Here is a 16,206-nt window from a genome sequence, read left to right on the forward strand (position 1 = left end):
GACAATTTAAAATTATTTCAATTATGTTTTTAATTAGTTGAAAAATATCATGGTTGTACAAGTTAGGTTGAGATGATGGCCTGTTACCTACTTGTGTATATTATAAATTGATCTAAATCAATAATAATAATTTTTATTTTTATATCATAAATATAATTAATTTTCTTTATGTTTTTAAATTATTATGTATTATGTACCTACTATGGCCATTAATTTTTTTATACGACATTACCAAATTACTATAGGCTTGAACAACATAATAATTATTTAATCAATGTTAATTTTATAAACGTCAATTAGTAAATTAAATAACTGATTCTCTGAATCATTTTTCAGACAATATTTTGCTCTCAATGAAATATTAGTAATTTAGTTATATAATATAATTTGACAGTTAATTATTATTACACAACTGTTAACTAAACCAATATTAAAAACATAAAACAATTATAATATTCATAGTTTAACAGATGGTTTGTTTCATATATTACATCAAAATAATTAATTTAATTTCACTAGCAACCATGTTTTATTGTATAAGAGTATAAAAAATATTGTAAATGTTTATCATTTATATTATTTATATTAGCTATGTAATCATAACGTATGAATAACCTTCACGTATATTTTGAAAATTTTAAATTCTAGATATTTATGCACCAACATATACATATGTAATGGGGGATTGCTAAATTTAATTTTGTTTCATACATATATATTTAAATTATGTAATTTGGGTGTTGAGTGCTTTTACTATCAATGATATTCACTTTTAGTGAATAAGAAATTAAGATACAATCACAATATAAAGTCAAGTTAATACGAGGTTAGAGTTCCTAACATCCATCAAAAAACATATATTTATTTTATGTACAAACTTTAAACTTAACTTACAAAAAATTGTAATAATAAAATATTACTCAACAATTATTTGTTGTTATTAATGTATATTACAGCATTCATCTTCATTTAACGGACACTTTTCTGGATAATTATGATAAAACCAACACTTATGTTTCTTCCAAACTTTTCCACAGTCTTTTGCTGGTTTCCTAAACCCAACAGTACCTTTCTCTACCACAAAAATATACCTATGATTCCTTAACAATGTTTGTAAACCACCACATTCTTTTTTCAATTTTTTTAATCTCTCTTCACCAATTTGTTTTGCTAATTCACCTAAAGTGACACGACATTTCCATCCACCTGAACTCTTTATCAATACATCAGCTACGCTATCAACCACGCTGCTCACCAAGTCTTTATCTAATTTAGTGCAATTTCTAACCCTCTCTTCAGGCGGCCTGGGCACAAATAAAACGTTTTCGTTGAATTTAGAACTTGCAAATTTTTCAATGTCTCTCACAACTTGATCGGTTTCTTGTGGCAAATAATTTTTTGACCAGCCAATGATGCACGTCCGTTTTGTTGAAGGTATTCGAAGACGGTCCGTTTTAACGTTAAACTTAAACACATTAATACTAGTCTTTTCCAAATATTTTAAATAATCATGGTACTGGCTAAGAGATGAATCCATACGTTGATAACGGGAACCATTGAATTCAAAAGGGCAACATGGAAGAAGAAAAAATTTGCAGTTATAATTGCTACGCGAAGCAATTACTGGTACCCAGGGCGACAGTTCATCTGAATGGTTGCCTATGATCCAATCGGCTTGTGGAAATTTACAATCAGATGATGAAGGATCAACACTAGTCACCTACAAATGACAATAAAGAAATAATTTATAGTAAAGTAAATTCAGACTTTATTATTTGTACAATTTAAACTATATAACACAATACCCACAATACCTTCAAAACTGTAGATTGTGGATATTGAGCCCACATTTTCCGAGATCTGACGTCCAAACCAACTCCGCTATATCCTTCACTATTCAAAACATGCACAAGTAAACCATTACCACACCCCATATCAACAAAACTTGGTTTGGTGTTACCCCACAAAAGTATCAGGTAGGTAGCTGTTGCAATGTCTTTATGTATATACTTCTTAGGATCAGTTACTTCTGTCCAAACCTAAAATCGTATAATTTAATTTTGTTTTAAATATTTTTAAATGAAAAATATTGAACCTACCTCCATTAGTGATTTGGCATATTTTTCCTTCAACTGACTGTACAAAGTACAATACATTTGAATACAAACGTGTGACAAGGACGTAATTGCTGGTTTAGATCCTTTGTCGTTGATTGCCCAATTGAAAAATTTTGGGAAAAATACGTCAGTCATCCAATGCAACGTCTTCTTATCGTCCAGAGAATGATTTGACAGCGTGGCGAGGCGCAACTCCAACCAGTCGTCCTCAAAATAAATACCATAGGCATATTTGACAACATCATCGCTGTTTTTCTTTGGCGTACAATCATAGAACACGGCAATATTATTTTGCTTATCTGTAAATAAAACCATGATACATAATATTTTAACAACCTTAAATTACAAGTATTAGTGATCTCTTACCAAAGATGCTCAGTCTCAAGTAATCGTTCCAGTCGACAGGCTTCTTGGTGAATAGTTTCCAGACTTCCACCTGGACGTCCTCGCCACCACTCAGGCCCAGACCCCGAAAAGTTTTCGAGGGGTCTTCTACCCAAGCTGAGGGTGGTGGATCTTTAGTTACCACCGATGCCAACACATCACTGTATTCACCGGCCAGCGATTCAGACACGAGCTGTTCGGCACCCATCAAGTGCTTGATCAACAGGTGTGGTTTGGCGTTCCACACGTTCGTGGCGCTCCAAAATTTTTCGACTGTTAATTCAGCGGACTGCAGTCGTTTCAGAGTCATCCACGACCACATCGCGGTCGTCATGACGGCACTTGGGGCAGAATATGTTCCAACTCTAAATATTACTGTTTAACGAGTGAGCGCTTTCGCCTGGCATAAATTCGCTGGACGAGCGTGGTCCGATCGCATTGATCCAAAATTTATAATTTTAAAACCGTCAGGATTTTCCGTCGTCTATTTGAAAATAATAAACTTACTCTGTTAGCAATTGACATTCGAATTTTCGAATTTTCGAATTTAAAATTCGAATGCGACCACGTTTTGATAACAACGATGTGATGATAATCACAATCTATAGCTGTTGTGATAACATTTATCATTGGAAAAGTGCGGAGGCGAAGTATGTTTACATGTTTAAATTAAAATCGCGCCCCATTCAATTTCTAAATGGTTTTCCACTTTCCGAAGTTATACTACAAATACTAACTCGAGTTTATGTGGTATTGACTAGTATTATAATATTTTTTTCGCATTAATCAACGATTTACGATATAATTTTATAGACTAAAAACCGGAGAACTCGCTCTGCTGTATTGTAGATTACGAATGTTCTGAATATAATATTGTGTTAAATTTGTAATTCAATTAAAATTAAAATAAACATTTTATAATTTATTGTTTACAAAAAATGAATTTGAATGAAAATGATGTGTAAGACTCTATTTCTAAGTTTTTTCGAAATTCTTAATACTGATAATAGGTATAGCTAGGTCCTACTACCTATAACGTACAACTATTGTTGATGGTAAGACTAAATACTATTGAGTTTGAGTATTACTGCATAGTGCATATTGTACTTATAATTTGTAACATTAGTTGCATTTACTAATTATAATATTATGTAGGTACTTAGCAACAATATTATTGTTATAAATAACTTATAAGATACAAGTTAAATCTCGACTTATTATAAAATGGTGTTCATTGGATTCGTTTTACCTATAAATAGGTTAAAATTAATTTAAATGATTTAAAAATTTAATTCTGTAAAGAAGAAATGCATAAAAATGTTTAATGAAAATTTCAGGTCCTTATTATGCGTATTAGTGAAAACTAATAATTATTATTAAAACTGTTAATATCTACATATAAAGACATTATAAAATATAATAATATTGTAGGATAAAACACGAATTTTTAAGTAGGTAAAATATATGTGTTCAATGTTATAGAATATAGATCATAATATAATTGATATAACAATAATTTATTGTTCTAATATCAATTTAACAGCTTAAAAAAAATCCTATATTTCTATATATATATTTTTAATAATTCAACAAATTTGATTTACATTATTCAGTAAATAAATAAATTACATATTACAATTTAGCATATTAAATAAAATGTAATGATTGTATTATTTTGTATACATGTTATATACTTCACGTTAATGTATTTCGAAGGTTTCAGATAAAATAAATTAAAATCGTCAATTATAATATTATGCAGCCAAGTCGCAACATATAGCTTACAATAATTGTACTTATATTTTGTACATACGATGGTCGAATGGTTCCTCGAATGAATAAATTTTAAATATATACACGATAAACATGTATTATACGTTAGATTTTTAATGTCGTCCACAAGTAATTATTTATAGATACCTACTTGAAATCATTACAAACGCACAAGAGTGAGAAAAAAAATAAACAGATTCATATTAATATAGTTTCTTTATTTACAACGATAGCAATATTTGCGACACACTTATAAATATAAAAAAAAAACAATAATAATAAGACTGTCATGGTATATAGTGTTCGTACTTATTATATTAGTCTACATTTAATGTAAATTGATTTTGTACACAAAAAAAACGGTACATACATTGTCTGCACAGGCAGAGTCTGTTTGAGCAAAAATATAATTATCTTTACATGACCTAAATAGGTATGAAACATTCAGACTTACGCTAAAAATATTGAATTACACTGTATAGGTACGCTACAATGGAATGCATAACTTATTATTTAACACATTATTATTATCACAAAGCCAGTTTAGTGGCGAAATTCGGAATGTTATACTTTACAAAAATTGTATTTCAGAGTACTTTTCTGCATTCACGTTACTTAGTAAAAAAATATAATATATACCCGTTATTTATCTCCACGAGTCAAAAAAAAAAAAAATAATAATAATAGAAATAATTATCCCTTAATTCTAAGTGATGTGTAATAATAATAATTGACGTTGGACGTTTCAGGATACCGTATCACGACCGTTCGGTAACCGCAACATTATGCAGTTGGAATTACACCGAACAGAATAATAATCATATACATAATAATAATAAATTAAGCGATTTGATTGTAAAATAAATATGAGAACGACAAACGATCAACAACTCGACCGAAAAATTCCGAGTTAATGTGACATCAAAAATGTTTATATAATATAATATAATGTATACAATAAAAAAGTGGGAATGGTACAAAAACGAAAAAGACTTATTCGTAGTGAGTGAAAGAGAGGGGGGAGGGGAGGGGAGGAGAGAGCAAGAGAGCGAAAAGTCGATTGTACGCGACGGCAGTCATTCGTAGTTTTTATTTTTGTTCATCTCTTCTTCGGCCTTGATCACGATCTCGAGCACGCGGCGTTTGATCTCCGCCTGGTACGCCTGAGGTAGGCCCTTGGTCGTCTCGGCCATGCTGTAGAAGAACAGGTCGACGGGGTGCACCTTGGCGTGGCTGTGCTGTTGCTGCTGTATGTGGTAATAGTGGTTCATGTGGTGTTGGTTGAGCTTGAGCTGGGCGGACGAGTCGGCCTCCTTGGCGGCAGCCGCCGCCGCGGCTTCGGCCGACCGCTTGACGCGCTTCGCGACACGGTGCAGGGGCTCGTGCTTGCCGTTGCTCAGGATCTCCACGTCCGGGTACAGGAGCTCGTCGTCCACGCCCCCCTCGTCGTTTGAGTAGTTGCCCGCCATCTCTTTTACCTCCACCCGGGGCTCGGGCATCTCGTCGTAGTCGTACGACATGTTGTTGTACGGGCTAGACGACCCTTCTGTCTTGCAGTCGTCGTACACGCTCGAGTAGTCCTGGGTAGGAGAGTGTTCCAGGTTCAGCATTTTCTTCAGGGAATACCTGCGCAAACAAAACAAGAGAAAAATATATTATCCGTGACAGATAGCGACAACAAGTCAACAACATATTATAATACTTATATTAGATTTAAGGAGAAACCCGAGAAACAAAACTCAAAAGTTACGTTCGGCGAGTATACCAGAGAATATTATATATAGGGAGGTGGGCTCTAATCTCGGGCGGCACTTTCGAGTGATAAGTCTAAACAACATTGCCATACTATAAGAGTATATTAAAGCAAACCTCGCCAGAGAATTTAAATATGTTATTGACATTTTAAATGAGTTTATGAGTTTAGTGTAGCTCGTAAACATATTAAATTTTATATTATAGTCAATCCGTTATCAATAATATTAAGTACGTTATGTAATATAATAACGAAAGGACAAACAACAAGTTTAAAATACACGATAACGAGTAATGTACAAAATATGTTTAATTTTCTTTGTTTTCAAATTTTGCAGTTATTCTATAAAAGCACACATCAACTATAAATTAATTTTAGCTTATTCTTAAAAAAAAATTGATATTTATGAGGAGAGGCAACAAAAAAGTGAACACCCGATCTCGAAATTCAACTTCTCTGTGTCTAATGACTAATAATATAACCTAATGTATTATAATGCGATATACGTTTATCTCTTATAAATGTCTCGAGACCAACAATAACGATGATCTAAATTATTTTGTCGACAAACAGTTTTATAGCGATATAATTAAAACGCTTTTTTTTTGAACCGGTTTTACATTAATTAATATGCAATACGATCGAAACATTCAGGACGAATCGTATCAGAATCCGTACGTAATATCATTATCCTTTCAAAAAGCGAATTGGCTGCTTCGCGTGAGCAATGTTTGGAGTCCAACTGCGCGGTACGCGCGCGTGCACGAAGCGTCGAAGCAGATCCTCGGTCGGTCGGGCGCAGCAACAGGTAGGCGCTGCACTCGCGACGGCAAAATCGTGTGGCGCTCGCCGAGTTTCTCGGTCTCCCACCCGCTCGGCGACCGACCATAACAAAAACCCCGACCTATAGCCGCCGTCTCGACCGTTCGAGTAATCCGTACACAAATCCTACTGTACATTAATATAATATAAACCTTATATAAACGACTATATTATTTACGATTGTCGGGCGAACGAATATATCCATAATAGATATGAGAAATATATTATGAATTGTCCACCGCAACCTAAAAACATTTCGCGTGCCAAACGCGAACATAAATAATTACGAATATTGCGCCGATGAATATAATAAAAAAAAAAACTCATTCGTAAAACAAATAAATAATGTATGCGTAACGGGCTATTGGCTAATATCAACAACATCGAACACATTTTTTATTGATCGGTTGTAATTTTTAGATATTTTGATTTTTGTATCGCCTATACCTATATGTATTATACTGCAGCACTATACGATTTATACAGCCCGTAAACGCATATATATATACGTGCAGTTGTGTAACTGCTATAGTATTCATGTATACTATATGATGGTAACACACGTCTCTTATTACGCCTTACGCTTATTGGAACAGGGGGGGGAACAGGACGCGCCCCAAAGCCACGGACCGAGACACTATATTGTTCGTAAGATTATTAGTCGGCGCCCGCTACTTTGTTTTCTCACGTATATACCAATGTATACATATAAAAATGGCCAACGACGAACGTCCTATGTATAGTTTCGACCGGTTTCGACAATAATTGTCGCCCCGTCATAAGACCATAAAGACGAATTTACGGTGCACTCGGGCACCGAGCCGTCAAGATCGTTGTCAAACCACGATACGCGTGTATATTAGCTTGAATAAATTGGTATGATAACTCACCCTCCGATTTGCATAAAGGGCAAGAGAAATTCCATCTCTCTTTGATATTTCCACGGCTTGCCCTCGACGAACGGTAGGCCGGGTTTGAGATTCAATCCTTTGGTGCGTTTGATGGACACTCGGAAATTGTCGCGTAAACGTTTCCAGCGCAATTTGACATCGTTAACTGCGGAAAATACATAATATTATAGTATATTGTTAATATTTGACATCAATATTGTATACGCACGTTGGTATACCTATAATATATTTACGAGATATTACAGTTGACAAAATAGTTAAAAAACCGACGCGACAGTCGTGACGGGTAAAATTATAATAGTTTGTCTAAATTAAATAAACATTAAAATATTTACAATTTTATGGTAAACTATATTAAATACAGCCAACAAATGAAAACCCGGAAATGAGTGACTCACGATGACGGATACGGTCCATCTAGTCGCGCGTCTTTTCGTGAATATATATTTATAATTTCTATATTAGTGTAATAAAGTTATCGTATTGTTGTGTATCATGTTATAGACAAAAATTGACGACCAGTGACGGAACGACATAGCCAATTAAGTATTTTGGGTGTTAAAACACCCCTCGGAAGTATTAAAAATACATATACTTAGGTACTATAAAAAATAATTTGATAAATATTATACTATATGTATTTAAATATATAAATTGAAGGTTTTTTTATTAAAAAAAAAATTTTAATTTAGTTTAATTTTTTTTATTGGTATACGCAATTACAATGATGCCGTTTTTTTTCTAGAGGCGTCATCATACCTAGAAATACTACTTTGATTATACATAGTTAGGATTTCAATAAATTAGGTTGTCACATATTCTGATGTGGTTTAATTGGATATTTGATGTTATTAATATGAAGGCTAATAACTAAAATGAAAAGTGCGTACATACTACATTTAAATATAAAACTAAAACACCCCGCTAAAAATTCCTCGTTTTGAACCTGCAGCGACGATGACAATAAAATCTTTTTACGTGCATTATTACTTTCTCTATAAACGACATTCGCGCATTTGCTGTATACTATTCGGCAAGGTTTTAATAAATAATGTCGTATATAGGCAATATCAAAGTATGCAATATACAAAATATTATGAACGCTACACGTGCAAACGGGATTATAATGAACATTCTCCGCGCTCCATCTGCAGTAGGTATCAATAGATAAACAATGTATAGTCATAACAAATTATATAATAATTCATAAATAAGAAAATAACTCATAGACTGCGTATAATTATATTGCAAGGTCGTCAAAATTTTACAGTTTACCTATAAAATGTACAAAAATTGCATCAAGTCTCCGCGAAAACTTCACCAAATCTATAACGCGAAATATATTATGTGGATGTAATCTGTTTATAAACCATATACTATATATGTATATATATATATATATATTTATATAAGATACGACCTGTCGCTATATTTCGTTTCTATTGCGACTAGAAAAAGATCGCCTTAAATTCCGTTACGTACCTATCTAGAATGATGCGTTTTCGAAAATAAAAACCCATCCAACTCATTACGCGGTGTAAAACTCGTATACACTATACTTGCAAGCATGTGGTTACGCTAAAAAGTAAAAAGAAGTTCAAGCATAATGCGATATTACGCCATCTAATAAATATTAAGGGGTAGGTGTCGGAACTGACTCATTAATTTATATTACATTCTCTCGTAAGAATTCCTTAAAGCTTCGTGAATTAGTGATTCTGATAATTATTATATTTTTAGAGGGGGAGATGACGATTTCATACGGAACGAGACGTAATTGTTTTTCTTGTAAAGTCATTTTTATTCGTTTGAAATGGTTTGATTCTATTTTTCCCGTACGACCTGTTGTATGAACACCACACAACGTAACTAGAAATTGTCCTTATTTTATTGTCCTTAAATAGACGGCTCTAATATCAATTCCCTTATTGTAATTTAATTATACAAATTGTAAAAATAAATAGTAAATAACGAATAAAAAACGTCAATACGACGATAATCACAAATCCGCGAGGATACTGGTATTACCCTCACAAATTTCATTGTACCCTTATTAGTTATTATCATAGCACGCGAGAAATGATCTGAATATTTTAGAAATGAAATCTATACGCACATTTAATTACAATGTCTATGCGCGTTCTCGATGTATTATGTAAACAATTTAAAAATGTGATTGATATTTTTTTTCTTTTTGTAAATACTGACGGGTTACTACGATGGACAATATAATACATAGTCACTACACATTTTTTGTTCACGCGTGTACAACGCGGAATAATAGATGACGTAAGGCAAATATTTGTTTTTAATTTCAAAAGTCCCGCATAAGTAATATTATATCGTTGTCTATGTAATTAAGTATAATATATTATATTATGTATACAAGGTGATGAATGATGATTATATTTTAACGCAATTCGGTCGCCGTGCGTTCGCGTCGACTATCGCAAATATTTAGAAATCCGAAAAGATTTAAATTTACTGTATACAGCACACACGTTCAGAAATCGAACATTCAAAATCGTATAAATTAAACCCGAGTTATATTGTCTTAGTGCTAATGAGTAATGATTAATGAGTTGTGTAACGCCTCTTTTCTTATAGATGATTAGGCCAACTTGGGTTATAATGATATTGCAGGACTTAAAAACGTGAAATATTACGGAAATTATGTGGGTACGCATTATTAAAACAATTATACTGTATTATATTTCTGGGATGGTTAGGTTTCGTTTATTTATGTTTTACTAAAATCACTAGACAATTTAACAAATATCGTCGATTGATCTATTCTACGTATACACGTGGACGTGACACGTCATAACATTACTCATTAGGTAATATAGGTACTACTACATTATAAACCTACTAATGGAATTTATATTGTTTTATGTAAATATTATTTACGAAATTCATCACAATGGCTTGACCCGACGCGTAATTCATTGATAATTCAATTTTTGAAACGTATGAGATTTTTGCATTAATGTTTATAATATGATTTCAAACACGATGAAAATATAAGACGTAGTAGACACGTATATCCAACAAAATATTAACATGTTTAGTTTCTAATGATTTATAAACGATTTTCGTATATTATCTTTTGATTCTATTACCCCCGCTATATAATACGCTTATTATATACTCGCTCCTAATAAAACGATTTCATATTAATGTAATTTAACGGTGTACGATATACTCTTATATTATTTTATAATGCGCGGTTAAATTCTAAAATCGAAGCGGTAATTAATTATATATATAATTTATGCATTAAACATGTAAATATTATTATTTATTAACCAGTCGTAAACTCGTAATCAATTAAATAATGTACATTTCTGTTATTCTCATCGAAATCCATTCAAAAGTTTTATAGTTTTCCACGTGTTCGTCATACTCACGCTCCTATTATATTATATTTTATAGTTACTCCTTTGATATCTATGTATATAGTCGACAACAATTAATTACATTTTTTTATTTTAGGTTTTAGTTGAATGTAATAATGGTAATAAAGTCAAAAACCTTAAGTAATACCGATAAATGTATAGTTTATATTTTCCAGCTGGGTGTTTAGTTATTTAGTAATATATTTGTTGTATCAATGTTTTTTTTTTTTTTTTTTTTTTTTTAATGCAGCAATAAATTGTTTATTAAAACAATATAACAAACACTGGATGAAATTTTTTATTGTAATTTTTTTTCACGCGCATTGATACAAACGAAACGATTTTTGTTTTCTCGTAAACAGATCTTTTCGATTATCGTAATAATTAACGATATAAAAAAGATTTCACGACCTTCCACAACTTCTCCGTCAAGATAAAAGCGATAAGACGAACCTAAAGTAATACGCGTCGTTATTAATAATCAAAATATATACATATAGATACGATATGAAATCTTTTGGTTTTTGACATATTATAATATTAACGCGACGAAAATCGTATGTCGACATTGAACGAGCGTTAGGACAAAAAATGAACGTGTCGCGTCGTAGTAATGATGATAATATTTATAATGCCGTTCTGCGCGGTTGTTGTCCGGTTATTAGTGAAAACAAAAACGACAACTGTTGCACAGTGGTAAGCGCCCAGCCGACGACGCTGTAATTCTTGCGAGTTCAGACTCGGTTGGGCGGTTCTAGAGGTGTCGGACGGAGGGACGTGAAGGGGTCTCCAAACGATAAGTCGGCGGGGGGGTGCGGCGCTACGAGAACCAGAACTATACGGCTGTGGCCCGAGATACGTATCGGTGGCGGCGTTCCGGCACAGAAACGACGTTGCCGGCGCGTATCGCCGCCGCTGAACAGTCGATGCGGCAACCGGTGGAGTTTTCACCCTTCGCCGGCGGCGGACGCCACTGCCACCACTGCCGGCGACGCCACCGCTGCCCGCGCGCCGTATACGCCAAACGCTGCGCACAGCGTCAAGAGATTGGCGACACTGCTGGCGAGCGAACGAGCTAGCGCGCCCGTCCGCCACCGCAGCCGCCGTGCGGGCGTAATAACAAATACGTGCGCGGCGGTCATCAAACCGCTCGGCCCATCCGGTTTCGTTGTGGTATTTCTACTCCCCTCCCACCAGGCGACGGCGACGACGGCGAGTACCGCTCAACACCGCATGTTCGCTCGCACGTACCGCTCGACCGACGTCGGACGCGCCGTCGTCGTTTGCACACGCACATACGCGCCGAACAAAGGAGACGCGCGACGGCGATGGCGCGTACCGAAAATCCCGTCCGTTCTGTCGTCGTCGTCGTCGCACGGGTGGGCGAGGGCATCGCGCGGCGTCTTGGTGGGGGTACATTGCTATTGCTGCTGTTGTTATTATTATTATTATTATTATTATTATTATTATTCCTCTCGGCTCTCACAAAACAACCCCTGCAACATGTGTTTCTCCCACCATCGCCGGCAGTGCACAAACGCGCATTTTTCCCCGGCCGAACGGCGAACGACGTAAACACACGATCCTCGCGCAAATAATTTTATAACCTCGGCGAGGGGTTGAAATATAGCGCGTTATCACAAACCGCTGCTTACAATATATTAAAATAAACATTGTTTTATAATAACTAATCGAAATTAAAATGATATTTCTACGTTGTGCTAAAAGCTATACGCTGCGACTTTAATACATATATTATTTATTATTAATCAATTTACCCGGCATGCCGAGTTCGTCGGCAACTTCCTTCCACGCCTTGTCCCTCTTGTCGATGTACTTGTACTGGTCCTCGTCCGTGTCGTACAGCACCTGGTGCTGCTTGATTTTGTTGATCATTATGAGATCGATGTTGGTCTCATTGGCGATCGCCATTGCGGCGGCCACGACGGACGCCGTGGAGGATGCCGTGGTGGCGGCGTTCGAAGCTACGGCGGCAGCGGTAGCTAGGGCTACCGGTGATAGCGAAGTGGTAGTGGTGTCCGCGGGTAACGATACGACGGCACCGCGGTGAGGGCCGTGGTACGGTTGCAGTTGGTTTTGCGGATGATGGTCACGGCGGCGGCGTCTTTTTCGTTGCGCGCTCGGCGTGCTCGCTGGCGACGGCATGGATGACAACTGGTGGCCGTGGCGGCGCGGCGACCGCGACGAAGGGCTGCCGCCGCCGCCGCCGCCGCCGCCGCGCCGTCACGGCGTCACGGAGCGCGTTCGGTTCTCGGCGGCGGCGGCGCGGGCAGGCAGGCAGGCGGCAGCTGCACGCGAACGCCGCACGGATAGCTGGGTGGGTGGGTGGCTGGTTTTGGGGGGGAGCGACGGCGTTTCGGTCGGTCGGCCGCCATGTTGATGCGGTGCGTGCGTGCCGCCGGCGGGTCGTCGTGACGTGCGTGTGCGAGTGCGTGCGTGCGCGCGCTACGCGACCGAGCGAACCAGCCGCAGAGCAGCAGCAGACGAGACGCTTGCCCTTGGACACGGCCGCCGTCGCCCGACTGTAAATAATAATAATAATATTACACCGCTCGTCGTCGTTGCGTACGTGTAATATTATTATTATTTTGTACGCCGGCGTTATTATATATATATTACTATACGTGTGCGTGTGTAACGTCGAAACACGCCGGCCGCCCGCTCGCCCCCTGCCGCCGCCAGTGCCAACCAGTTCGCCCGACCCTCCTCGCCCGTCGTCGTCGTCGCCGGCACCCGAACGGACGACAAGCGACCCACACGCGGCGCGTTTAACCGTGAACGACGACGACGCCGCCGCCGCCGCCGTTCGGGGTCTTTTCATTCCACGTACTCGCGGTTTGGTTCGCACCGTCGTCGTTTGTTTCGCCATTATCTCGTTCCCGGTACCGGCGCGAGACCACGACGGTTATATTATTATCGAGTCGCGAGAGAGACCGGTCGGCAATTCGTATATGTGCCGCAAACGGAGGTGCCCATTTTCTGAGGGGGTGTTAGACGGAGGGCTCGAACGCCACCGTTTTGGGGGTGCCAAAGCGCTGTAGAGATCAGTACGTTTTAACCGTTTTAAGCGTATATGCGCATTTGGTACGTTTGTATTACGTCCAAGTCCAACAGACGGCTTTAAACGTTTCGCAGTAGAACCGCGAACCGAATAGAAGATACACGCGGACTATATTATTGATTATTTTTACTTTTACTATTGGAAGGGTGGGAGTGTTGGTCATTAAATGACACCACCTATGGGGCGCAAAGTGTCGGAATACGCCACCGGTGATGAACATAACTGTTTATCGATAGATATATGAATTGTGTGTGTGACTGTGTGAGTGTACGTTTATATGCACATTTACATAATGTGCTACGAAACGTCCCTTGTAAATGCAAGGACGTCCAGTTATTCGATCAAGTGTTGTCCCAAATACGAGATGAAAATACTTTGTGTTTTACTAAGATTCTCATACGGTTTCAAATAATAATAATTGTATAGCTAGTATATAAATAAACGATTTATATTTTACAGAACTGAGAACACACTACAGAATAATAATGATTAGTTTAGGTGCTTGCTCCGCATTAAGACCGATGTAAAACCACATTTCGTAAACCAAGACAAGTGTACAAAACAAACTTTAAAAAAAAATTATATTTTTATATTTCATAATTCATTTGTGCAATGAGACTCGACAATTTAAACAATTTTATGTTAGTAAAATTATTCTAAATTCGTTTTACTATTAGTCCTGAAACTATTCGTGCATTATGATATTTGTACAGATCGCGAATAATAATACGAATTCGATCTAATCGTAATGTACAGCAGTAGTAAACGGAAAAATTAATTCAATCGCATCTTCGAAGTAGGTGAACACCGCCTGATCGGAGTAATAACTACTACAGTATTATACTGCTGCAAGTAATCGTTTATAACAAACAACAAACACGTTTACGTATACGCCGGTGGTATACACATGGACGAAGACGTGGGTCATTCCACAGGCGTTTATACTCAGTTGTATGCGATTTATCGCCGTCGCGATGATTTTCACTCAGATATTCACCCTCTGACCTTCTCCCAAATAAATTTCGGTTTCAACCCCTCATCGCCGCGTTTGTTCAATGCACCTAATACCTACGGCTATAACCTATGGTTCGAATATAATAATAGTGTAGTTTCAATATAATATTATATAATTACAACGTCCGACGAAAACATACGTTCTAACATAATACTCATTTATAAATTATTACACATATTTTTTTTAAAATTCGTATTATTATTTATAATGTACCAATTCCGACGATTCGAGACTTAATAAACTACAATATATCTATAGTGAGGCCGTGATTTTAAAATGTTTTACGCCGAGCCCGACGACTCGCGACTTCTTTCCGCCACTCTCTTTATCGAAAACAGCGTGTCTACTATCTACTATTTGCTTATATGGCGCGTTGAATTTAATTTCGTTCACTGTACGCATGTCGCATGAATTGCATTTTATACTTCTATACAATTCGATTTTATCAATGAGACGCATTTATATTTTATTATAATATACACCTACCTAAAGGTTATGATGTTTTTTTTTCTTTAAATCAGTCGAATCGCTCGAATCGCTCGCATTCTCGTATAATATCAAACGCTATTGCAGATAAGAAAATATCGTTCAAGTTCAACGTTGTTGAATGAATCGTCATTTCATTCTCGTTCTCGTTTTTATAAAATACTATTATGGCTGTATTACCCGATTTTTCCCGGAAATAAATAAACAATTATTATTAAAATAAGATCTTTGCGGTGTATTTCGGCATACATTTCAGATATTTCAGTATATAAATGTACTTCAGTGCACGCGGGCATATCGGTGCACTTACCTCATAAAAATTAACGATTTACGATTACTATCGATATTAAAATATTGTGATCTGTATACTTTGATAATTAATAATAATATTTAAACTTTTATTTATGGGCGGTAAGGGCTAGTTTAAGGTCTTGCCCATTTGGCCATTGCTCGTTTATTATTAGT

At 36.5% G+C, this 16,206-nt stretch overlaps 2 protein-coding genes across 2 annotated transcripts; both read right to left on the minus strand.

The window, feature by feature from the left end:
* Positions 1-811: 811 nt before the first annotated feature.
* LOC132932037 (probable tRNA (uracil-O(2)-)-methyltransferase) lies at positions 812-3,071 on the minus strand. Its single transcript, XM_060998223.1, has 4 exons — positions 2,484-3,071; positions 2,100-2,416; positions 1,815-2,039; positions 812-1,720 (listed from the first exon to the last, which is right to left on the minus strand). Exons 1-4 carry the CDS (start codon positions 2,833-2,835, stop codon positions 941-943), a joined length of 1,674 nt encoding a protein of 557 aa, XP_060854206.1. The 5' UTR covers positions 2,836-3,071; the 3' UTR covers positions 812-940.
* A 1,400-nt stretch (positions 3,072-4,471) lies between these two features.
* LOC132931755 (uncharacterized) lies at positions 4,472-13,423 on the minus strand. Its single transcript, XM_060997733.1, has 3 exons — positions 12,937-13,423; positions 7,740-7,905; positions 4,472-5,900 (listed from the first exon to the last, which is right to left on the minus strand). Exons 1-3 carry the CDS (start codon positions 13,322-13,324, stop codon positions 5,351-5,353), a joined length of 1,104 nt encoding a protein of 367 aa, XP_060853716.1. The 5' UTR covers positions 13,325-13,423; the 3' UTR covers positions 4,472-5,350.
* Positions 13,424-16,206: the final 2,783 nt, after the last annotated feature.

The sequence above is a fragment of the Rhopalosiphum padi genome, chromosome 1 (assembly GCF_020882245.1).
Source record: "Rhopalosiphum padi isolate XX-2018 chromosome 1, ASM2088224v1, whole genome shotgun sequence".
Lineage (NCBI taxonomy): Eukaryota > Metazoa > Arthropoda > Insecta > Hemiptera > Aphididae > Rhopalosiphum > Rhopalosiphum padi.